This window comes from Apodemus sylvaticus, chromosome 16 (genome assembly GCF_947179515.1).
Source record: "Apodemus sylvaticus chromosome 16, mApoSyl1.1, whole genome shotgun sequence".
NCBI classification, from domain to species: domain Eukaryota; kingdom Metazoa; phylum Chordata; class Mammalia; order Rodentia; family Muridae; genus Apodemus; species Apodemus sylvaticus.
In genome coordinates this window covers 60,537,548-60,562,931 of record NC_067487.1, presented here as the reverse complement: position 1 = coordinate 60,562,931, position 25,384 = coordinate 60,537,548, and the positions used below count along the sequence as shown (strand labels likewise).

Genomic DNA, 25,384 nt, shown 5'->3' with positions numbered 1-25,384 from the left:
TCTGCAGACACCTCTTCCAACAGACATTTTCCACTGGCGCAGATGATCTTCTTACCACATGGCCTTAGTGCTTTATCTCCTCTTTCCAGCCTTCCTCAAGTCTGTCTCATGTTCCTATTTTAAGTTAAATATAGCTTGCAGTAATGTAAGGAGAGACAACTGATTCTTCATAATCTAGCTTGCATGGAGACTTAAATTTGTTCTTCTGTTCCACCTGAACTACGAGTATATTCTTTCTGATTTACTCACTAAGCAATTGCTTGTTGGGTGCCTATGAATGTGAATGCCAAGTAAATCTAGACAGCTGAAGTTGTCTTTTTTTGAGTTGGCAAGTGTGTGTGATTTAAACTGACCCCATTCATTTTGTAGGCAAAAGAGACGCTGTCCGGTGTTTTTCCTGTGGAGGATGTATGGAGAAGTGGGAGGAAGGTGATGACCCAATAGAAGATCATACCAAGTTTTTTCCCAAGTGAGTAAAATGAGTTCTGTTGACTGTGAACATGCTTCAACTGTTATTCCCTCCCTGTCTGTGTCTCACCTGTGGATGGTCTCTGTCCACCCTTCTGTTCCCTCTGTGAAGGGCACATTCTCATGTCTGCTCCCTTGTCTCCCAAGACACCCTCCCTTTCTGGTTTTTTCTCTTCATAGTTACATCTTGATTTTGGTTGGGCCAATATACAGACTTTCAAACACAGGATTTCTCTATGTAGCCCTGACAATCATAGAAATTCTGTCTATCCCAGGTAGGACTTGAACCCATGATCCTCCTGCCTCAGTCACACAAGTTCTGGCATTACAGAGGGGTGCTATCATATCTGGAAATTACATCCTTTTCTGATTCTTTTGATTACAAACTATTCTTCCTCTTCTCCTCCTGGAATCCTTTAGCGTTTTCTGTGTCTGCTATCTGAGACATGCCAAGTGGTTTTCGTTTTCCAGTGCTGGGGACAGAAGCACTGACCTGGGCATGCTAGGCAATCCCTTACTAGTGAGTTACTCTTGCCCCCTTTTCTGCCTTCTTCAAGTTATTTTCTTTTTTATGTTTCAATAAAGTTATTTTAATTTTAATTGGAAGCTATAATGTAGAAAATGAACAGAAATGATAGTGCCCATAATAGTGAAACAAAAACCTAAGTTTTGAGTTCAGCAAAATATGCAAAATTTCAAGGCTCATTCAGATTTTAGGAAACAAAATTTAAACACAGGATTTCTCTATGAAATGAAATTATTTCAAATAATATGGAATTTTTGCATTATAAGACAATGTTATATCAGATTTTTTGTAATTTATTTTTGAAATTATAATTATATTACTTTCCTTCTTCCATTTCTTTCTTCCAATCATATTATCTTCTTATTCTATCCCTATACTCCACAACCCCTGCTTTGTTCTCACTCAAATTCATGACCTCTTTGTCTTTAATTGCTATTTTTTTCTTTTTTTATTTCTAAACCCTTCTCTTTTTTTCTTTTTTTTTAATTCGATATATTCTTTATTTACATTTCAAGTGATTTTTCCTTTCCTGGCCCTCCCCTCCCCAAAAGTCCCATAAAACCTCTTCCCTCCCCCTGTTCCCCAATCCACTCCTTCACACTTCCCTGTCCTGGTGTTCCCCTACACTGCTGCACTGAGCCTTTCCAGTATCAGGGAAGGTTATTTTCATTTCTATTCCACACACAAGACAAATCTAGAAATGTTTAGCTGCAGAATGAAATTTGTTGTTTTGCTTAGTAATTAGAATCTTCAAAGATAAATATTAGTGTATGCAGATTGAAAAGTGTGAATTAAAAGGCTCAAAAGATCAAAAAAAAGAAAGGAAAAGAAAAGTGTGTATTTCTGGGCACAGTGGAATCCTAGCTCTCTGAAACATGAAGGAAGAAAACTAGTTTTCTTTTATATTAAATGATTTAATATGAGTCATCCTAAAATCCAGTACTTGTAATTCAGAAGTACGAGTCTTTTGTCTGGTATCCCCTGGAAGGCATGAAAATCTGCAACTGTGTTGGTGTCCCTGCAGTCTCTGTTCAGCTCTACAGCTGTGTTGTGTGTGCATCCAATGCTTACCTAAAACTGATGTAAACTGATGGAAGTCTAATCACTGAACTTTAAAATTAAAGTTTTAAATTATTATCTGGTCTTTTGATAGAATGGTAATAATATCCCAAAAGATGAAAAATATTATTTTAAAAGTATCTTATTAGTATACATTAATTTTATACGGTAATGACATTTTCACATATGTACATTATGACCTTTACATATTACTTACTTAGGGTTTTACTGCTGTGAACAGACATCTTGGCCAAGGCTACTATTATAAGGACATTTAATTGGAGCAGGTTTAGAGATTCAGTCCAGTATCATAAAGGTGGGAGCACGGCATGGGGCTGGAGGAGCTAAGAGTTCTACATCTTCATCTGAAGGCTGCTATGTAAAAAGTAGATTCCAGGCAGAGAGGTTGAGGGTCTTAGAGCGCACACCAACAGTGACACATCTACTCCAAAAGGCCACACCTCCTAATAGTGAAGCATATAGAAACCCTTAATATACGTACATATATTATAGACGGTTACAGTCATGCTCACCAACATCCTCCCATTGTCCTATCTTATCTGCCTCTAGATCCCCTTGGCCACTTTTCTTCTAAGTCACCTGGTTCAGATGAGCCCAAGAATCCATAGAAAGACTTATTGTCAACATATTTACATACATATGTACATACATACATACATAACTAAATAAGTTTTATTCCATCTAATCATGAGGGTAAAAAATGATTAACAGCACTGAACACTTTGATTGTTTTCCTTTTACTTACTTTTTAAAGATTTTTATTTTATGTGCATGAGTGTTTTTCTGCATGTGCATCTGTGCACTACTTGCATGCCTTGTGTCCACAGAGGTCAGAAAGAGGGCATTAGATCCCCAGGAACTAGAGTTGCAGGAGGTCTGGAGCCGGCTGATAAGGGTGTTGGGAACCAAGTCTGAATCTTTTGCAGGAGCACTAAGTGTTGTTCTGCGGAGCCATTATTTCAGCCTCCTCCCCCGCCCTTTCTCATTTGTAAGTAGTATGTAGGAAATTCCTGAGAATTCGGGGACCTTCTTCTTAAGCCCTACCATAGTAAATTGTAAGGCAATATAGCTGTATTTAAAACATTGTCTAGTATCTATCAATGGAGTTTTGTTTTAATTACAAACCAGCATGCTGTTATGAGTACCTAATGTATTTACCTGTCTGGTTTAAAGGAAAATAACAATAAAGGGTCTATGAAACCAGGCTATGGAAAGCAACCACAGGAACCTCACAAGCAGTTCTTTGGCGAGTTTCTCTCTGACATCACCTCTAGTGGAACTCTACAAGGCAAACATACATGACAGTCTTCACTGAAGACGGAGCACACCAAACCAATGCTCAGTGCTCCCTTCCCACTGTCAGTGGAGTCATAGTTATACTCCTTCATCATAGGTCCTTTTGCATGTTTGCTAATCAAAACATCCTTTCACCTGTGTCTGCTACAGGAAAACATTCTGTCAAGTGTCTGCTTTACCAAGACATCCTTTCACCTGTGTGCCCCAGCAAACCACCATTTGACCTTAACTGACTTTCCAAACAAATCAGAAGTTCCCACTTCACCCTGGTGATCTCCTTGTCTCTGCTCCCACAGTGTTGGTTATGATTGTTATTCTTTAAGCTCATCTTAGATGGATTTATGGACAGATAATAACTCTGTACTCATCCAAACACACTCCCCAACGATCCTTACCATTCACTCTGTTATGGTAAGACTATATGTCATGTTATGTTATGTTATGTTATGTATGTTATGTTATGTTATGTTATGTTATGTTATGTTATGTTATGTTATGTTATGTTATGTTATGTTATGTTATGTCATGTTATGTAAAGGCACAGACTGAATGTTTACACAGTGCAGCACTGACAGAATTACTGAAATTGTTAGCTTTCTACTTCTTTCTTGTCCCTGAATCTTCATGTTTTCTACAAAGCCAATGAAAACACTTAGCTGCACAGAACCATTGACGACTTTTTTCTTCTCTGAATAGCTGTGTATTTCTTCAAACCCTGAAGTCCTCTGCAGAAGTGATTCCAGACCTTCAGAGCCAGTTTGTACTTCCAGAAATCATGGTAATGAACCCTGCTCTCTTCTGACTCATCAGCACATATTTGTGTTGTTGAACATTATTGTGAATAGCACTTGCCAATTGTAAATGTATCATCCCTACAGAAATTCAACAAGTATTTTAAAAGTCCTACCAAGTGTAGAGAGGAACTTCCCAGTGAATGAGGGTGACCCAATGTCTAGCTCCATAAAACATACAGTCTGTCCCTTCTCCTGTAAGATGTCCATTGGTGAAATTCTTTCAGCCTATTCCTGATAAACACCCAGGCTACATGGATGCCATCTGCAATCTCTAGAGGGCAGTAGGCTTGACTTCTTCTTTTGAGATGTGCAAGGCAAGTTTCATTTGGTTTGGTTGAAATTTTGTTTGGGACAGGTTCACCCTGTGTAGCGCAGGCTGACTTTGAACTTGCTATGCTCAAATTGCAGACTGACTGGGAATCTATAATACCCCTGCTTCAACCTTCCAAATGCTGGGATTATGAGTGTGTGCCACCATTCCTATTTGATTTTTGTTCTTTACTGCAATCAAGGAGATCAAACCCAATGCCTTGTACATTCTAGGAACGGAATCTATGACTGGCCTGCAGGCATATATCTTTAAGGAAATCGAATCGGCAGCAAAATCATGAACGCAGACTACAGTCTAAACCCCACCAAATATTTCTCTTAAGTAGAATCTAACTATGACTTCATTGTTGACACAAGTCACCTCCTATTGTCATAATGATAGGTATGCTGGAACTCATGCCACAGAACAGGGAACAAACCTGGGCATGGGTCTCAAGCTGGCCGGTTATTATTTGGCCACTCCCTCAATTTATGCTCCATCTTTATCCCTACACATTGTATAGGCATCACAAATTTCAGGTCCAAGGTTTTGTGACTGGTTAGGTGCCCCAGTCTTGGAAGTCTTGATTTCTTACTAGAGAAGGCCAGTTCAGACTCCATATTTCCCACTGCTAGTAGTCTTAGCTAGGGTACCCTCATAGAATCTTGGGAGTTTCTGTTGCCCTAGGTTTCTACCTTGTCCTAGAGATGTCCCCCCTCTTTAATTTTGTTGTCTCTAGAGTACTGTCTTCCTCAGTCCTTCCCCCACCTAATATCTCCTGTTAAGTCCCCACCCTTCCCTCATTCATCCCCCTCCCCATTGACCTATAATGTTTATTCTATTTTCCCTACTCTGTATGATTCACATGACCCCACTTGAGTTCTCCTTGATATTTAGCTTCTGTGGGTCTGTGGACTGTACAATGCTTACCCTTTTCTCTATGGATAATATCTGCTTATAACAGCACATACCATGTTTGTCTTCTAGGACTGGGTTACCTCACTCAGGATGTTCTTTTCTAGTTCCATTAGTTTGCTACCCATCAAGTTTCTTGGTGTCCTTGTTTTTAATAGCTGAGTAGTATTCCATTGTGCAAACGTATCACATTTTCTTTATCCATTCTTCCATTGGGGGACCTATAGGTTATTTCCAGTTTCTGGCTATTATGAATAAAGCTGCTTTGAACATGGTTGATCAAGTGTCTTTATCTTTTTTTGTTGTTCTTTTTTTCTTTTTTTAAATTATTTTCTTTTTTATTTGATATATTTTTTATTTACATTTCAAATGATTTTCCCTTTTTGGCTCCCCACTTCCCAAAATTGCAATAAGCCCTCTTCCCTCCCCCTATTCCCCCCATCCAACCCTTCCCTGATCTTGTATTCCCCTATACTGCTGCACTGAGTCTTTCCAGAACCAGGGGCCACTCCTCCGTTCTCTTGGACATCATTTAATATGTGGATTATGTCTTGAGTATTCCACATATCTAGGCTAATATCCACTTATCAGTGAGTGCATATCATGATTGATCTTCTGAGACTGGGTTGCCTCATTTAGTATGATGTTCTCCCGATCCATCCATTTGTCCATGAATTTCATGAATTCATTGTTTCTGATGGCTGAATAGTACTCCATTGCGGATATATACCACATTTTTTTTTGTATCCATTCCTCCGTTGAGGGACACCTGGGTTCTTTCCAGCTTCTGGCTATTACAAACAGGGCTGCTATGAACATAGTGGAGCATGTGTGCTTATTGTGTACCTGGGAATCCTCTGGAATGGTATAGCAGGGTCCTCCGGAAGTGTCATGCCCAGATTTATGAGGAACTGCCAGACTGATTTCTCCACTCCCACCAGCAGTGGAGGAGTCTTCCTCTTTCTCCACATCCTTGCCAACACCAGCTGTCACCTGAGTTTTGTTTTTTTTGTTTTTTTTTTTTTTTTTGCTCTTGAAAATATGCTTTTTATTGCTGAGCTAGATAAAAAGTGTATGTTGTCCTTTTTTTTTCCTTTTTTTTATTATATATAATTTATTTACATTTCAAATGATTTCCCCTTTTCTAGTCCCCCCCCACTCCCCGAAAGTCCCGTAAGCCCCCTTCTCTTCCCCTGTCCTCCCTCCCACCCATTCCCAGTTCCCCGTTCTGGTTTTGCCAAATACTGTTTCACTGAGTCTTTCCAGAACCAGGGACCACTCCTGCTTTCTTCTTGTATCTCATTTGATGTGTGGATTATGTTTTGGGTATTCCAGTTTTCTAGGTTAATAACCACTTATTAGTGAGTGCATACCATGATTCACCTTTTGAGTCTGGGTTACCTCACTTAGTATTATGTTCTCTAGCTCCATCCATTTGCCTAAGAATTTCATGAATTCATTGTTTCTAATGGCTGAATAGTACTCCATTGTGTAGATATACCACATTTTTTGTATCCACTCTTCTGTTGAGGGATACCTGGGTTCTTTCCAGCATCTGGCAATTATAAATAGGGCTGCTATGAACATAGTAGAGCATGTATCCTTATTACATGGTGGGGAATCCTCTGGGTATATGCCCAGGAGTGGTATAGCAGGATCTTCTGGAAGTGAGGTGCCCAGTTTTCGGAGGAACCGCCAGACTGCTTTCCAGAGTGTCACCTGAGTTTTTAACCTTAGCCATTCTGACTGGTGTGAGGTGAAATCTCAGGGTTGTTTTGATTTGCATTTCCCTAATGACTAATGATGTTGAACATTTCTTAAGGTGCTTCTCAGCCATCTGAAGTTCTTCAGGTGAAAATTCTTTGTTTAGCACTGTATCCCACTTTTTAATAGGGTTATTTGGTTCTCTGGGTTCTACCTTCTTGAGTTCTTTGTATATATTAGATATTAGCCCTCTGCCGGATTTAGGGTTGGTGAAGATCCTTTCCCAATCTGTTGGTTGCCGTTTTGTCCTTTTGACAGTGTCCTTTGCCTTACAGAAACTTTGTAATTTTATGAGGTCCCATTTGTCAATGTTTGGTCTTAGAGCGTAAGCTATTGGTGTTCTATTCAGGAACTTTTTCCCCATGCCCATGTCCTTAAGGGTCTTCCCCAGTTTCTTTTCTATTAGTTTCAGTGTGTCCGGTTTTATGTGGAGGTCCTTGATCCACTTGGAGTTGAGCTTAGTACAAGGAGATAAGAATGGATCAATTTGCATTCTTCTGCATGCTGACCTCCAATTGAACCAGCACCATTTGTTGAAAAGGCTATCTTTTTTCCACTGGATGCTTTCAGCTCCTTTCAGCTCCTTCCGAAGATCAAGTGACCATAGGTGTGTGGGTTCATTTCTGGGTCTTCAATCCTATTCCATTGATCTGCTTGCCTGACATTGTACCAATACAATGCAGTTTTATCACTATTGCTCTGTAGTAATGTTTGAGGTCTAGGATACTGATTCCCCCAGAAGTTCCTTTACTGTTGAGAATAGTTTTAGCTATCCTGGGTTTTTTGTTATTCCAGATGAATTTGAGAATTGCTCTTTCTAACTCTATGAAGTACTGAGTTGGGATTTTGATGGTGATTGCATTGAATCTATAGATTGCTTTTGGCAAGATAGCCATTTTAACTATATTAATCCTGACAATTCATGAGCGTGGAAGATTTTTCCATTTTCTGAGGTCTTCTTCAATTTCCTTCACAGACATCTGAAGATTTTGTCATATAGGTCTTTCACTTGCTTGGTTAGAGTCACCTGAAGATACTTTATTCTGTTTGTGGCTATTGTGAAGGGTGTCATTTCCCTAATTTCTTTCTCAGTCTGCTTATCCTTTGAGTATAGAAACGCTACTGACTTGCTTGAGTTGATTTTGTAACCAGCCACTTTGTTGAAGTTGTTTATCAGCTGTAGGAGTTCCCTGGTAGAGTTTTTTGGGTCACTTAAATATACTATCATATATATCATCTGCAAATAGTGATAATTTGACTTCTTCCTTTCCAATTTGTATCTCTTTGACCTCCTTATGTTGTCTAATTGCTCTAGCTAGGACTTCAAGAACTATATTGAAAAGATATGGAGAGAGGGGGCAGCCTTGTCTAGTCCCTGATTTTAGTAGGATTGCTTCAAGTTACTCTCCATTTAGTTTGATGTTGGCTATCGATTTGCTGTATATTGCTTTTACTATGTTTAGGTATGGGCCTTGAATTCCTGTTCTTTCCAAGACTTTTAGCATGAAAGGATACTGAATTTTGTCAAATGCTTTTTCAGCATCTAATGAAATGATCATGTGGTTTTTTTCTTTGAGTTTGTTTATGTAGTGGATAGCATTGATGGATTTCTTTATATTGAATCATCCCTGCATCCCTGGTATGAAGCCTACTTGATCATGGTGGATGACCATTTTGATGTGTTCTTGGATTCGGTGGGCAAGAATTTTATTGAGTATTTTTGCATCGATATTCATAAGGGATATTAGCCTGAAATTCTCTTTCTTTGTTGGATCTTTGTGTGGTTTTGGTATCAGTGTAATTGCAGCTTCTTAGAACGAGTTGGGTAGTGTTCCTTCTGTTTCTATCTGGTGGAATAGTTTGAAGAGTATTGGTGTTAAGTCTTCTTTGAAGGTCTGATAGAATTCTGCACTAAAACCATCTGGTCCTGTGCTTTTTTTCATTGGAAGGCTATCTATGACCCCTTCTATTTCTTTAGGGGTTATGGGACTGTTTAGATGATCTATTTGGTCCTGATTTAATTTTGGTATTTGGTATCTGTCTAGGAAATTGTCCATTTCCTCCAGATTCTCCAGTTGTGTTGACTACAGGCTTTTGTAGTAGGATCTGATAATTTTTTGAATTACCTCAGTTTCTGTTGTTATATTTCCCTTTTCATTTCTAATTTTGTTAATTTGGATACTGTCTCTGTGCCCTTTGGTTAGTCTGGCTAAGGGTTTATCTATCTTGTTGATTTTTTTCAAAGAACCAGCTCCTGGTTTTGTTGATTCTTTGTATGGTTCTCTTAGTTTCTACTTGATTAATTTCAGCCCTGAGTTTGATGATTTCCTGTCTTCTTCTCCTCCTGGGTGAATTAGCTTCTTTTTGTTCCAGGGCTTTCAGTTGTGCCATTAAGCTTCTAGTGTATACTCTCTCTAGTTTCTTTTTTGGAGGCACTCAAAACTGAGTTTTCCTCTTAGCACTGCTTTCATTGTGTCCCATAATTTTGGGTATGTTGTGCCTTCATTTTCATTAAATTCTAAAAAGTCTTTGATTTCTTTCTTTATTTCTTCCTTGACCAAGGTATCATTGAGTAGAGTATTGTTCAGTTTCCATGTGTAAGTGGGCTTTCTGTTGTTTTTGTTGTTATTAAAGACCACTTTTACTCCATAGTGATCTGATAGGAGGCATGAGATTATTTTGATCTTATGTTTGTTGAGGTCTGTCTTGTGACCAACTACATGATTGATTTTGGAGAAGGTACCATGAGGTGCTGAGAAAAAGGTATATTCTTTTGCTTTGAGATGAAAAGTTCTATATATATCTGTTAAATCCAATTGGCCCAAAGCTTCAATTAGTTTCACTGTCTCCCTGTTTAGTTTCTGTTTTCCTGATCGGTCCATTGAGGAGAGTGGGATGTTGAAGTCACCCACAATTATTGTGTTAGGTGCAATGTGTGCTTTGAGCTTTAGTAAAGTTTTTTTTATGAATGAGGGTGCCCTGGCATTTGGAGCATAGATGCTCCACTGGTTCAGGATTGAGAGTTCTTCTTGGTGGATTTTTCCTTTGATCAGCAAGAAGTGTCCTTCCATGTCTCTTTTGATGACATTAGGTTGAAAGTCAATTTTATCTGATATTAGAATGGCAACCCTGGCTTGTTTTCTAAGACCATTTGCTTGTAGAATTGTCTTCCTGCCTTTTACTCTAAGGTAGCTTTTGTCTTTGACACTGAGGTGTGTTTCCTGAATGCAGCAAAATGAAGGGTCCAGTCTGTTAGTCTATGTCTTTTTATTGGGGAATTGAGTCCATTGATGTTAAGAGATATTAAGGAGTAATGATTATTGCTTCCTATCATTTTTGATGTTAATTTTATACTTGTGTGGTTATCTTCTTTCAGGTTTGATGAAAGGTTATTATCCTGCTTTTTCCAGGGTATAGTTTCCCTCCTTGTATTGGTGTTTTCCCCCTATTATCCTTTGTAGGGCTGGGTTTGTGGAAAGATATTGTGTAAATTTGGTTTTGTCATGGAATATCTTGGTTTCTCCATCTATAGTGATTGAGAGTTTGGCTGGGTATAGTAGTCTTGGCTGGAATTTGTGTTCTCTTAGAGTCTGCATGAGATCTGCCCAGGATCTTCTAGCTTTCATGGTCTCTGGTGAGAAGTCTGGTGTAATTCTGATAGGTCTTCCTTTATATGTCACTTGGCCTTTTTCTCTTACTGCCTTTAGTATTCTTTCTTTGTTCAGTACATTTGGGGTTTTTATTATTATGGGAGGTATTTCTATTCTGGTCCAGTCTGTTTGGAGTTCTGTAGGCTTCTTGTATATTCATGGGCATCTCTCTCTTTAGGTTAGGGAAGTTTTCTTCCATAGTTTTGTTGAAGATATTTGCTGGCCCTTTAAGTTGTAAATCTTCACGCTCATCAATTCCTATAATCCTTAGGATTGGCTTTCTCATTGTGTCCTGGATTTCCTGAATGTTTTGGGTTATAAGCTTTTTGCATTTTGCATTTTCTTTGACTGTTGAGTCCATGGTTTCTATGGTATCTTTGGCATCTGAGATTCTTTCTTCTATATCTTGTATTCCTTTACTTGCTTGTTTGTGTTTTCTTCTAATTCTTTGAGAGATTTTTGTGTTTCCTCTTTCATGACTTCTGCCTGTTGATCAAAGTTCTCCTGTATTTTTTAAAGTGATTTTTGTATTTTCTCCTCATTGTCTACTATCTTTTGACCCATGTTCTCCTGAATTTCCTAAAGTGATTTTTGTGTTTCCCTTGTAAGGGCTTCTAGCTTTTGATCATTTTTCTCCTGAATTTCTTTAAGAGATTTATTTATGTCCTTCATGTGTTCCTCTAATAGAATCACGACCAGTGATTTTAAATCCAACTTTTGTTTTTCTGGTATGTTGGGGTATCCAGGACTATGACCAGTGATTTTAAATCCAACTTTTGTTTTTCTGGTATGTTGGGGTATCCAGGACTTGCTGTTGTTGGAGAATTCAGTTCAGATGCTGACATAATGCCTTGGTTTCTGTTAGTAAAGTTCCTACATTTGCCTTTAGCCATCTAGTTCTCACTGTTGTTAGATGGTGTTATTGTCACTGACTGGTGCTTCAACCTCCTGTGGACCTTTAAGGCTATTTCCGTGACACTGGATGCCTGGGCTTCCTCTGGCCCAGGTTGTTCATGTGCTGCCTTCCTCTTTTGTGCTGTTGGAACCCTGCTGAGTCTTGCCCCAAGCAATGTTATACTTGGGTTGTATCAGTGAACCAGGTGCTCCTGGACTGCTCTGGTGCTGCTCTTCTGCCCCAGCAGGTGGGGAGTCACTCCCTCTGCTGATCTCCAGGTAGGACACAATCCCCACAACAGGCTAGCTGGCAGATGAACTGCCTATGTGCTCAGGTCCTGGGCATAGGCAGACCCCTGGCAGTTTGCACCCCCAGAGATCTTAAACTCAGGGTATCTTAGTACCTGGGGCTGCTTTTCTGTCCCAGCAGGCAGGGAAGATGGCAGCCAGGAGTCTCAATGTCCTTATGATAGGATGGAAAATCTTTTGGGTATATGCCTAGGAGTGGTATAGCTAGGTCTTGAGGTAACTCTGTTCCTAATTTTCTGAGAAACTGCCAAAATGATTTTCCAAGTGACTGTACAAGTTTGTATTCATACCAGTAATGAAGAAGTGTTCCCCCTTTCCCACATCCTCACTAGCAGAAGCTGTTGCTTGAGTAGTTGATCTCAGGAGGTTGAATCTCAGAGTTGTTTGGATTGGCATTTCCCTGATATCTAGGGATGCTGAGCATTTCCTTAAGTGCTTCTAGGCCTTTAGAGATAGCCTTTGTGGAGCTTTCTCTGTACCCCATTTTTAAATTGACTGATTTGGTTTGTTGATGTCTTATTTCCTGAGTTGTTTATAGACTGTAGATAACAGCCTTTTCTCAGATGTGAGTTGACATTGTAAGTGCAGGGATTGAAACTGAGATACTAGACATTCCCATAATAGAGAAGGAAATCTTCAGCCCTGAATAAGACAAGGTATGGTAGATGTTTGGAGTCCCGGAAAAGAGAAAAGAATAATATTAAATCCAGGGGAATGTGGAGGCTCATTTCAGTTGGGAAATGGGGAAAGGAGGACAAGTGTTTCCACTGACTACATAGGGAATTGCAGTCCAGCCTACATGATACTCTCTTACTCAAAAGTGTGTGTGTGTGTGTGTGTGTGTGTGTGTGTGTGTGTGTGTGAGTGAGATAATCTTTCTGGGTCTATTCCACTGTCTGAGTTAAACCTGTAAGGAGATTTAACTAACAACTACGGACAGAGGCAATGCTTAATGGTCTTTCAGGACTATTCTTGTTCTAGATGTTACAATTTTGAATACTCAGTGTTCCTCATAGCGAAGATGCAAATACTAAGTACTGTCTAGGAACACATGCTTGCAGATGTGGGAGATTTAGGCTTTAATGTGTGGAGCATTCTTCCTCCAATCAGGACTGAGTATAGGCTGCTTTGAGGAGATGGTGGTCCTCAATAATGATATAGTGCCCAGGCTTGTTTTAAGACCCAGCTTTGGTGTAACAAAGAATTTATCTTTTAAAGGAAACCACAAGTGAAAGCAACCACGAGAATCCAGCTGCAGTCCATCCTACAGTGATGGGTAAGCACTGGGTAGCAGCATGGGATTCTTGGTATTTGTACATAGGGTTTGAAAGGAAAGTGTATTTATAGTTGTCCAGAGAGCTTCCAGAGAAGAGAGCACTGAGATGAAGGGAACTGTGGCTGAGAGAGTGAGCATCCCTGTGACTTCCTGAGAGTGAGTGCAGGACTGATAACAGAGTCCTTGTGTCAGATCCAGACCACCTAGCATTAAAAGAACTGCTCAGCAAGCTAGTCTCCTGAGAGCTTAGAAGGGAAACTAGGGTGACACAGTATTCTCCTGAATACTGCCGAATTCCCCAGGTCAAGTGGGAGGCTTGGACATCATTCTGATGCTATGAAATGTTCTAGGAGGAAATCATAGTGGATGTCATGGACACTGGAGGAAAAGCCATCCACAGTTGAGAGGCAGGACAATGTAGCACAGCCTAGGGTTGAGAGGTTTGAATGCATTTCCCACTGGGTCTCCCTTCCTCTCCCCACAGATGTTGCTCCAAGTGAAGCCCAGGAGCTTGAACCTGCATCCAGCTTTGTGTCTGTTCGCTATAGAGACCAGTATCAGAAAGAAACCCAAGGATGGGGATGTGCATCCAGGGGGTCCTATCTTCCCTCCACAGTCTTGACTCAGAGTGAAGCCCAGTGGTTTCAAGAGGCCAGGAGTCTGAGTGAGCAGCTGAGAGACACCTACACCAAAGCCACTTTCCGCCACATGAACTTGCCAGAAGTGTGCTCCAGCCTTGGCACCGACCACTTGCTTGGCTGCGATGTGTCCATCATTTCAAAGCACATCAGCCGGCCAGTGCAAGGGGCCCTGACAATCCCCGAGGTCTTCTCCCATCTCAGCTCTGTCATGTGTGTGGAGGGGGAAACTGGCAGTGGAAAGACAACCTTCCTGAAGAGAATAGCTTTTCTCTGGGCATCAGGATGCTGTCCCCTGTTGAACAGGTTCCAGCTGGTCTTCTACCTCTCCCTTAGTTCCATCACCCCTGACCAGGGACTGGCTAACCTCATCTGTGCCCAACTCCTAGAGGCAGGAGGATGCATTAGTGAAGTGTGCCTAAGCAGCAGCATCCGGCAGTTACAACACCAGGTGATGTTCCTGTTGGATGACTACAATGGGCTGGCCTCACTCCCCCAAGCCCTAGACACACTGATCACAAGAAACTACTTGTCACGGACCTGCTTATTGATCGCTGTGCATACAAACAGGGTCAGGGACATCCGCCCATACCTAGATACAAGTCTAGAGATCAAAGAGTTTCCCTTCTATAATACTATCTCTGTGTTACGGAGGATTTTCTCCCATAATATAACACATCTACAGGAGTTTATGGTTTATTTTGGAATGAATGAAGATTTACAGGGAATTCACAAAACCCCCCTCTTTGTGGCAGCAGTCTGTACTGACTGGATTCAAAATCCATCAGACCAACCCTTTCAGGATGTGACTCTTTTCAAGTCCTACATGCAGTACCTGTCGTTAAAGCACAAAGCTACTGCTGAGCCTCTCCAGGCCACCATGTCCTCATGTGGGCAGCTGGCCTTGACAGGGTTTTTCTCAACATGCTTTGAATTCAGTAGTGATGACCTGGAAGAGGCAGGAGTTGATGAAGAGGAAGAATTCACCACCTGCTTGATGAGCAAATTCACTGCCCAGAGACTGAGACCAGTCTACCGGTTTTTAAGTCCTCTGTTTCAGGAGTTTCTTGCTGCCATGAAGCTGACTGAACTGCTGGGTTCAGATAGGCAGGAAGACCAAGATCTGGGACTTTATTATCTGAGAAAAGTTAACTCACCCTTGAAGGCTATGACCACCCACAAAAATTTTTTGAAGTATGTCTGCAGCCATCCTTCCTCAAAGGCAGGGCCAGCAGTTGTATCTCATTTGCTTCAGTTGGTGGATGAGAAAGACTTGCTGGAGAACATGTCTGAAATTGAGGAATATGTAAATCGCCCTCCAGAAACTTCCCGGATAAGTCAGGCAATTAAGGAACAGTGGCAGCTGTCTCCTGAATCTTTATCTTCATTAATTTCAGAAAATTTATTGAGCATTGCTCTAATCTTTGCTTATGAAAGCAACACGGTTGCTGCATGCTCGCCATTTATCTTAAAGTTCCTTCAAGGGAGAACACTGGCTTTGAAAGTACTGAATTTACAGTACTTTAGGGACCACCCAGAAAGTGTGTTACTGGTGAAGAGTTTAGAAGTCTCCATAAATGGACATAAAATTCCAGCTGTTAAAGACTACTCAGTCATGGAAAAATGTTATGAAACATTACAGCTACCAACTATAGATCAGGACTATGCATCTGCCTTTGAAAAAATGAAGGAATGGATGAAAAATTTATCTGAAAATGAAGAGAACATAACGAGTTTTATGAAAAACCAACTTTTGAATCCACCCAAAATAAGCTCTGGCTATTGGAAACTGTCCCCCAAGCCATGCAAGATCCCTAGACTGGTTGTTTCAGTAAACTACATGGGTCCAGCTGACCAAGCACTGCTCCAGGTCCTAATGGAAATCTTCTCAGCTTCACAGCTTATCGAGCTCCAATTATTCAACAGCAGTGACTTTCTTGAAAGCGTCTGCCCAGCTCTGGAGCTGAGTAAGACCTCTGTCACCAGGTGCTCCATATCCAGGCTGGAGCTCAGCACAGCAGAACAGGAGCTGCTTCTCACCCTGCCTGCCCTGCAGACCCTTGAGGTCTCAGGGACAAACCAGTTACCAGGTATCCCCGAGTGTATTCACCTAACCATTCTGCTTGACACTGTATCTCATTCATGGCTTACATGAATGAATCATCTTGATAGGAAAGATCTAAACATTTTCACTGTTTAGGGCAGTGGAAGGTCCTGGGCCATAGAATCAGGTTGTAATAACTCTAGGACATTATTCCACCAATAGTTCATCTTTCAAGGTCCTTAAAAGGGTGTTTCCATTGCTTCTCATTGGTAAATGGTGGACTTTGGTAAGATGATGCTGGAGAATTATCCATTTGGCTTCTCCAAAGAAGATATTTAATGTGCGCTAATAATATTTATGTCTTCTTCTAAGCAATCTTTTGGTAGTTTCTATGAGAGACTTCATCTTTTCAAAAATTTCCTTTAAAAAGTATTTATTTCATTTTGTGTGTGTGTGGGGTGTGTGTGTGTGTGTGTGTGTGTGTGTAGTTGTCCCCAGAGGTATGAAAATAATGTCACAGTTTTGGAGCTCTGGCTATAGGTTGTTGTTAAAAGCCTTGTGTGGGTACTGGGGACTCTACAGGGGGCCTTAGTTGTGGCATTGTCTTTTAAGTTCCTAGACTTTACTATTTTTCATTCAGTTTATTTTTAAGTTCTTATATCATTGCAAATATTTAATTTTAAAATATTTCAGTTGCTAGTTGCAGAGCTTTGATTTTTCAGCCTGCTGTATGTTCAAGTATGCTTTGTTCTGTCTCATCCTTTTTTCTTAAAAATAATTTGTATGTTGAGAACATAATTATATTATTTTCTCCCTTTCTTCCCTGCAATCCTTTCCACCTCTCCTTGCTCTCTTTCAAATTTCTGGCATCTTTTAAAATTTAATTGTTGAGCTTTCCAGAAGAGAGTGATCTCCCATCACTGCCTCCACTTCTGAGGGAGAAGGTGAAATTTCCACTTTCTCTCCAATACCTCTCTGGAAGGGAACAGCTAGGAGTGCACAGAGCATAAGATCAGAAGAGCAGCCAGGAAAGGAGCCATTTGTACCAGGGAGCCAGGCAGCTCCACAGCCTTCTGTGCACAGACTCTGCCAGAAGAGAGTTGGTCTCACAGGAGTACTGACACAGGCTTACAGGCCCACAGGAGGGACAAGCTACAACCAGAGACAGCAAGACCAACTAATGCCAGACATAACCAGATGGTGAAAGGCAAGCACAAGAACCCCAACGCCAGAAACCAAGGATACTTGGCAACATCAGAACCCAGTTCTCCCACCACAGCAAGTCCTGGAACCACAGTTCTCCCCAACACACCAGAAAAGCAAGACTGATTTAAAATCACATCTTATGATGCTGATAGAGGACTTCAAGAAGGACATAAATAACTCCCTTAAAAATATAGGAGCTCATGGGTCAACAGGTAGAAGTCCTTAAAGGGGAAACACAAAAATCCCTCAAAGAATTACAGAAAAACACAAACAAGTGAAGGAACTGAACAAAACTATCCAGGATCTAACTATGGAAGTAGAAACAATGAAGAAATCACAAAGGGAGACAACTCTGGAGATTGAAAACCTTGGAAAGAATTCAGGAGTCATAGATAGAAAAATCAACAACAGAATACAAGAAAGAAGAAAGAATCTCAGGTGCTGAAGATACCATAGAAAACATTGACTCAGCATCCAAAGAAAATGCAAAATGCATAAAGCTTGTAACACAAAACATCCAGAAAATCCAGAACACAATAAGACCAAACTTAAGGATTATAGATATAGAAAAGAGCAAATATTTACAACTTAAAGGGCCAGTAAATATCTTCAACAAAATTATAGAAGAACATGTCCCTAACCTAAAGAAAGAGATGCCATGAACATATAAGAGGCCTACAGAACTCCAGACTGGACCAGAACAGAAAGCCCTCCTGCCACATAAAAAAATCAAAACACCAAATGCACTAAACAAAGAAAGAATATTAAAAGCAGTAATGGAAAAAGGTCAAGAAATTTATAAAGCCAGACCTATCAGAATTATATCAGACTTCTCAGCAGAGACCATGAAAGCTAGAAGATCCTGAGCATATCTCATACAGACCCTAAGAGAACACAAATGTCAGCAAAACTCTCAATCACCATAGATGGAAAAACCAAGATATTCCATGATAAAACCAAATTTACACAGTATCCACAAATACAGCCCTTCAAAGGATAATAGATGGGAAACGCCAACACAAGTTGGGAAACTACACCCTAGAAAAAGCAAGAAAGTAATCTTTCAACAAACCCAAAATAAAATAACCATACAAACATAAAAATAACATCAAAAATAACAGGAAGCAACAATCACTATTCCTTAATATCTCTTAACATTAATGGACTCAATTCCCCAATAAAAAGACATAGACTAACAGACTGGATATGTAAACATGACCCAGCATTTTGCTGAATATGGGAAATGCACCTCAGTGTCAAAGACAAACACCTCAGAAAAAAAGGCTGGAAAGCAATTTTCCAAGTAAATGGTCCCAGGAAACAAGCTGGTGTAGCCATTCTAATATCGGATAAAAGCGACTTTAAACCAAAAGTCATCAAAAAAAGACACAGAAAATCATTTCATACTCATCAAAGGAAAAACCTACCAAGAAGAACTCTCCAAGGACACCCACATTAGGAAAAAAAACTTTACTAAAACTCAAAGCACATATTGCACCTTGCACAATAATTGTGGGTGACTTCAGCTCCCACTCTCATCAATGGACAGATCAGGGAAACACAAGCTAAACAGAGACACACTGAAACTAACAGAAGTTATGGACCAAATGGATTTAACAGATATCTATAGTACGTTTCATACTAAATCAAAAGAGTATATTTTTTATCAGCACCTTGTGGAACCTTCTCAAAAACTGACCATATAATTGGTCAAAAAACAGACCTCAACAAATATGAGAAGACTGGAATAATCCCATGCCTCCTATCAGATCGCTACAGATTAAGGCTGGTCTTCAATAGCGACAAAAACAACAGAAAGCACATACACATGGAAGCTGAACAATGCTGTACTCAATGATTCCTTGGTCAAGGAAGAAATAAGGAAATAAATCAAAGACTTTTTAGAATTTAATGAAAACAAGGCAGAGCATACCCAAACTTATGGGACACAAAGAAAGCAAAATGAAGGGGAAAACTCATAGCTCTGAGTGCCTCCAAAAAGAAAATGGAGAGAGAGCGTACAACAGTAGCTTGATAGCACACCTGAGAGCTCTAGAACAGAAAGAAGCTAATACACCCAAGAGGAGTAGACAGCAGGAAAACATCAAACTCAGGGCTGAAATCAACCATGTAAAAACAAAAAGAACTGTACAAAGAATCAACAAAACTAGATGCAGGTTCTTGGAGAAAATGAACAAGATACATAAACCCTTAGCCAGACTAACCAGAGGGCACAGAGACAGTATCCAAATTAAGAAAATTAGGAATGAAAAGGGAGATATAACAACAGAAGCTGAGGAAATTCAAAAAATCATCCGATCCTACTACAAAAGTCTATACTCAACACAACAGGAAAATCTGCATGAAATGGAAATTTTTCTACAGATTAGGCACATTTATGTATTTGGGAGTGTGTGTGTGTGTGTGTGTGTGTGTGTGAACAATAATTATGTTTTCCTCTGTTCCTCTTCCTTCACCCCCTTCCATGAGCTTTTCTTGCTCTCATTCAGCATCGTGACCCTTTTCATTACTTGTTTTATATGCACATACACACGCACACAAGTACTCTTTCTAGACAGGACTATTTCTCTCATTCTCAGCAGTTCTTAGTTAGCTGTCTTGTAGTGTTTTGTCAGGTTGAGGCTACACAGGCTTTCATCTGTCCACACCAGCATGTCCATTGGTGTAAATAGTGTCCAGGACACGTTCAGGCAACTGTCTTACGAAGACATCATTGGTGTAGCTTATCCTACATTCCTGAAGACACAATCTCACAGAAAACTTCCTATTTCTCTGGATTTTAGATTCTTTCCTACATCTTCCACACAGTGATCCCTGAACCTTGGTTTCAATAACCTATGGCTCTTGGAAGGAGCATTGTCAGCACAGATGTGAAACTATCATTTAAACTTTGTATATATGTATGTGTTTGTGTGTATGTGTGTATGTATGCATGCATGTATTATGTATACATAGATTTATATATTACTTAAATGCACTGTAGTATTTTCAAGTAGGTAGTTAATAGTCCTCCCCCCATCCTGCTTCTCTGTTTGCTTCTTTTCTCCCCTCCATATCTATGGTCCCTGTTTTCCCATTCACCTTTTTACATCATGTGCACCCTGCTATTCTCCCTCTATTGCTATTCTTCTTTTTACTGCCCTCCTCAGGGTGGTCTTGTTATTTTCCTGCTGTTAGTGTAGGGTATAATTTTAAAAACATGCTTGCTCTTTCTCAAGAGCTCTGCCCAGCTCTCAGATAGGCTCAGATCAGGAGCAGCTAGACTCACTCAGCTCTGCCAATTGCTAGCTATGATTATTCCCTCAATGTTGCCGCTAGCTCAGCCACACCACTAACAACCACCCTGGCCATCTCCTTTTCCTCCTGTTCACCATAATGCTGCAAATGGAAAATACTAGACAGACTTATATTTTAAAATTAGATAGATAACTCAATGGCTGGGTGAAGAATTTCCTGTTCTAATTTTATCAACCAGCTCCTTTCATTCTCCTTGCCCTCTGCTTACAGTGGAGACTACAAACAAAAGTTGCCCTGAAACCTACATGGCTGTTGTATCCTCCAGTTCCAAAGCCTGCTCCAAATCCCCCTCTCTAGTCCCCTTCTATTCTTCCTAGGACCTAAAAGTGCCACCTATTCCCTTCACTCGGCAATTGGCTTTACCTCCTTTATTGACACAGTGAAGAACCAATTAGGAAATCAGTACCACCCCCTACATGTTACCCCAGATTATATACTCATATCTGAGGTTTTGAGCTAAGAACCTCAGGTGAGAGAGAACATGAACATTTGTCTTTCTGGGTTTGGGTTGCCTCACTTGGTTATTTGGGCCAAGGTTCTATCAATCTTCTTTATCATCTCAAAGAACTAGTTCCTGTTTGTTGATTAATAGTGTTGTTTTGTTTCTATTTCATTAATTTCTGATTTAAGATTTATTATTTCTTGCCATTGACTTGTTCTAGATTTGTTTTTTCTTGTTTTATCAAATGTTTGAGTTGCATCGTTAGGTTATTAATTTGTACTTTTTATGTGTTTTAATGTAAGCACTTAGAGCTATAACTTTCCCTTGTAGGCTTTTTGCAATGTGCTCCCAGGCATTTTTGTCTTATGCTGTGTTTATTTAGTTATAGGAAATCTTTTTAACTTCCCTCTTTATTCATCATTAAGTATTCTGTTTAATCTCTATGAGTTTATGTATTTCCTAGAGATTTGTTTGGTGCTGATTTTAAGTTTTTTGTATTATGGTCATACAAGTTACACAAGTTATTTAAATCTTTCTGAATTGGTCTGGTTGTGTGTGTGTGTGTGTGTGTGTGTGTGTGTATGTCCTAGGATATGATTTGTTTTAGGGAAACTTTTTGTGGGTTGCTTAGTAGAACATATATTCTTTAGTGTTTTTTTGTGGAATATTTGTAGGTATCTGTTAAGCCCATTTGATACATGATGTCACTTAATTTTGATATTTCTCTGCTTATTTTTTGTTCAGATGACCTCTTTATTGGAGAAACTGAGGTATTTAAATCATCCTATATCAATGAGTTGATGTTATTCTAGTCTTTACTTCCAGTAATATACTTTTTATGAGACTGGATGCATCTGAGTTTGGTTTATACTAGTTTAAGATTGTAATGTCTTTTAGTTAGCTGTTTCCTCAATTACAATGGAGTATCCTTCCTTATTTCTTTTGTTAAGTTTTAGTTTGAAATGTATTTTGTGAAAAATTAGGATAACAATTCTAACTTGCTTCCTTGTCTTATTTAATTGGGGTATTATTGCCTATATTTTTATTCTGTACAGGTGCTTTAAACACATCTTTAAAGTTGTGTGGCTTATAAAAAACAGATAGATGTATTGCTGTTTATTATTATTATTGTTGTTATTATTATTATTATTATCATTATTTCAAGACCAGGCTGGCCTCAAACTTATAGAGATCTACCCCCTTCTGCCTTCCCAGTGCTAATATTCTGGGATTAAAAGTGTACACCACTACTCCCTGGTAGGATTTTATTTCTTGATTCATTCCACTAGCCTACATCATTTGATTTGAGAATTTGGACCATTAATATTTGTAGTTATTATTGAAGTATGTGGGTCAGTTTCAGTCATTTGTGTTCCTGATTTCTGATTTCTTCTGATAACTAAGTATCTTAGTAATACTTTATATTTTAGTAATTATACCTTCAAGCTTCTTTCTACATTGTCTTAGTTATGTAATCTCTCTTTAGCCTGAAATATTGCCTTCTTATTTTCCTTAGGTTTGGTTTGTTGAATAAATTTTTAATATAATTTTATATTTTACTAATTCACTTTATGGCCTACTCTGGTCACCCCTCCCACAATCCTTCCCCCATTTCCCCTTCCCTTCTCCTTCTAAGCCTCCTGGTACATATTTAGGAGATTTGCAGCTCTGTCTTAATATGAGTCCCAAATAACTGTTACAGGTGCAATCCCCAAAACTGGTGTCTGTACATGGGATATGTTCTTCTAGCTGGGCTGCCTTGTGTGGCCAGAGTGGGAGAGGCAGTGCCTAGCCTCACAGAGACTTGAAGTGGATAAAAATTTTAACACTGTATATTTCATAGGATTTTTATCCCAACTCATCTATGACAGATAGTTTTGCTCAGCATATAGGTCTATGTGGTTACTGTGGTTTTATATGACTTGCTCCAGGTTCTTATGGCATTCCAAGTTTCCATTGAGAAATCAACAGTTATTCTGATGGATTTTCCTTTATATAGGACTTGTGGTTTTTTTCTTATGATGCTTTCAATATCTTCTTTTTTCTCTGTATACTTAATGTTTTAATTATAACATGCATGAAGAATTTCCTTTTTGGGTCTATTTGGTGTTTTTGGACCTTCCTGTATCTTCTTGGTGGATCCATCTCAGTTTGGGTAAGTGTTCTTCTATGATCTTGTTGGAGACATGATCTGTGCCATTGACCAGGGATTCTTTTCCCTTATCTATTCTTAAAATCCAAAGGTTTAGTCTTTTTTCAGTGCCCCATAATTCCTGTATATCTTTTTCCTATGTGCCCTCTCTCTACCCCACTTCTTTGCTTATTTCATTGAGATCCTCTTCTTTATTTTCAGTCCTCCTGTTCTGCCTTCTGCGTGATTGGATCTACTTGTGTGTCTTACCTTCCAATTTTCTAGTAGGGCTATTGGGATTTCATTCTCATATACATTTGACTTGTGTCCTCCTCACTGTTTCTGTATTGAATTCTATTTTCAAAATCTGGATTTTCTTCTTCATGCCATCAGACTTACACTTGTGAGTGTTGGATTGGGCCTAGAGGGTGGTTATGGCTCAGATGGACACAGTGAGACTGAGCTGGTGTGCAAGGTGTGCATTCTGGTGTAAGCTTGGAGTTGTGTATATATGGAGCTTATTACAGTGGGTGTGAGGTGGGGAATACCAGGTAGACCCAGGAAGAGCCTTAGAGAAGGATGTGTAGGACCTGGATGGATAAAAAGGTTTCCGTGTGCAGTGAGAGTGTTCTGAAGGTTGGGGGCGGGTAGGGAGGCAGGGTGCTTCATGGCAGAAGCCTAGAGGCTGGTAGTGACACAGGCAAAGGAGGCTAGACCAGGCCCAGGCATTACATGTGCGACTGAGGCTAGATCTAGGGGCCTGGGGATTGGATAGTAGATGGGAGGATGGCAGACTTACCTGAATAGACTTTGCAAAATGATGTGCAGGCTTGCAGGAGATCTTCTCAGTTATATTTCTATATAAGTCTGAGGTAGAAGTTGAAGTATAACCTTTTGCATGTGCAAATACAGTGGTTTTCAGTTGCCACTCTGTTGGTTGGGGAAATATCTCATTTACTTTTGTGAGTCTGGAGACCAGCACAAGACTTCCTCCACTGCCTCTGAGCAGCAGATGCTGCATCTGGCAGTATCTTCATGCATGTGCTTCCTAAACAGATGTTAGGATGTCTGAGAAGTTTCCTCTTGGAAGTATGACTATGGCTGAAGATCACAGCACCTTGAGAACTTGCACTTGGGGCTCTTGAGTGATGGGAACTATGTGCTGCTTTCCAGATCAGCTATTCCGTAACTTGGACAAGTTCCTGGGCCTGAAAGAACTGTCTGTGAGACTAAATGGCAAATCAGATGTGCTCTCAGTCCTTCCTGGAGAGTTCCCAAACCTCCATCACATGGAGAAATTATCCATCGAAACTTCCACAGAGTCTGATCTCTCCAAACTAGGTAAGGGTGGTGCTGATCTCCATTTCATGTCTCAGGTGGAAAAGCTACTAGGCTGGTAATTGTTAGAACCAACAAATCATTAGTTAAAACTTCCCTGGGGACTGGCAGCATGAACCATGTACAAGGGAAGGGGTGGGATCGGTGCTCTTAATCTTTAAGACAGCAGAGATTTATTGTGTAACCTGAGTCTTTAAGTTGTCAGAAACTCTTCCTAGCACTTCACAGAGTCTAACTCACTTCTCCTACCCACCGTGTGAGAAAGGCATAATGATTATTGTTGTCAACTGGAGGAACTGAGATCATTGACTGGTCAGGTCTATCCAGATATGAAAATGTATCTTCAAACAGAAGATTTGACTTTTCAGCCTGAGCTCCTAACCCTTCCTCTCCACAGCAGTGTGAAGAGTTCTCATCTTTTAGGCTATTTTAATCCCTCATGCAGATCTGCCAGCTGAGAGAGAAGGAATCTGACTGGGAGCAGTGGAAGTATTGAAACTCTAAAGGGAAAGGCTTCCCCTATAAAAATTCTGCTCCAGCACCTCTGCTTCTTTGGAGGAGGTCTCCCCAGAGAACGCTCTGCTCAGCCAAAAGTGTTATAGCTCTGCTCTGAAAGCCATCCTGGTGATCTGGGTTCAAGAAATGCCACAAACTCACACTGCACAACAAACCTCACACAAGAGATAATATTGAGAGGGAAACCCAGAGAGTGGCTGCCTCCACTCAGATGAGAAGCAGAGAACAACTATGCAGAACACAGCTTTTATAAAGCATTTCCTGGGGGTGGGGAAGACAGAGCTTTCCGGGGAGGTTTGGGATTGGAGGGATAGTGTGGGCTGGTCAGTGGGAGAAGCTCGGGGATTGGTGCATTGTTTTCTTTTAGGGTGGGGCCTGGCCCTTTTTCTGCCTTGAAGGTTTACAAAGTTTACAAAGGGAGTCCATGGCTTTTGAGTTGGTGTGAATAGCTAAGCAGTGAGTCTGGACC

The 25,384-nt window shown here is 40.1% G+C and overlaps 1 protein-coding gene across 3 annotated transcripts in view; it reads left to right on the top strand.

Annotated features, from left to right (window-relative positions):
- Window positions 1–25,384, top strand: part of LOC127666607 (baculoviral IAP repeat-containing protein 1a-like) — a 54,146-nt gene that overhangs the window by 26,764 nt on the left and 1,998 nt on the right. The window contains exons 7-13 of one of the 3 annotated variants that reach the window (XM_052159539.1): window positions 370–469; window positions 4,067–4,148; window positions 13,225–13,282; window positions 13,767–16,010; window positions 21,675–21,700; window positions 23,014–23,085; window positions 24,235–24,369. In XM_052159539.1, coding sequence (XP_052015499.1) covers window positions 370–469; window positions 4,067–4,148; window positions 13,225–13,282; window positions 13,767–16,010; window positions 21,675–21,700; window positions 23,014–23,085; window positions 24,235–24,273 — 2,621 coding nt within the window. In that variant the 3' untranslated portion in view covers window positions 24,274–24,369. Of the gene's footprint in view, window positions 1–369; window positions 470–4,066; window positions 4,149–13,224; window positions 13,283–13,766; window positions 16,011–21,674; window positions 21,701–23,013; window positions 23,086–24,234; window positions 24,403–25,384 lie in introns of those variants that run through there. The other 2 variants (XM_052159537.1, XM_052159538.1) reach the window with 2 other exon arrangements.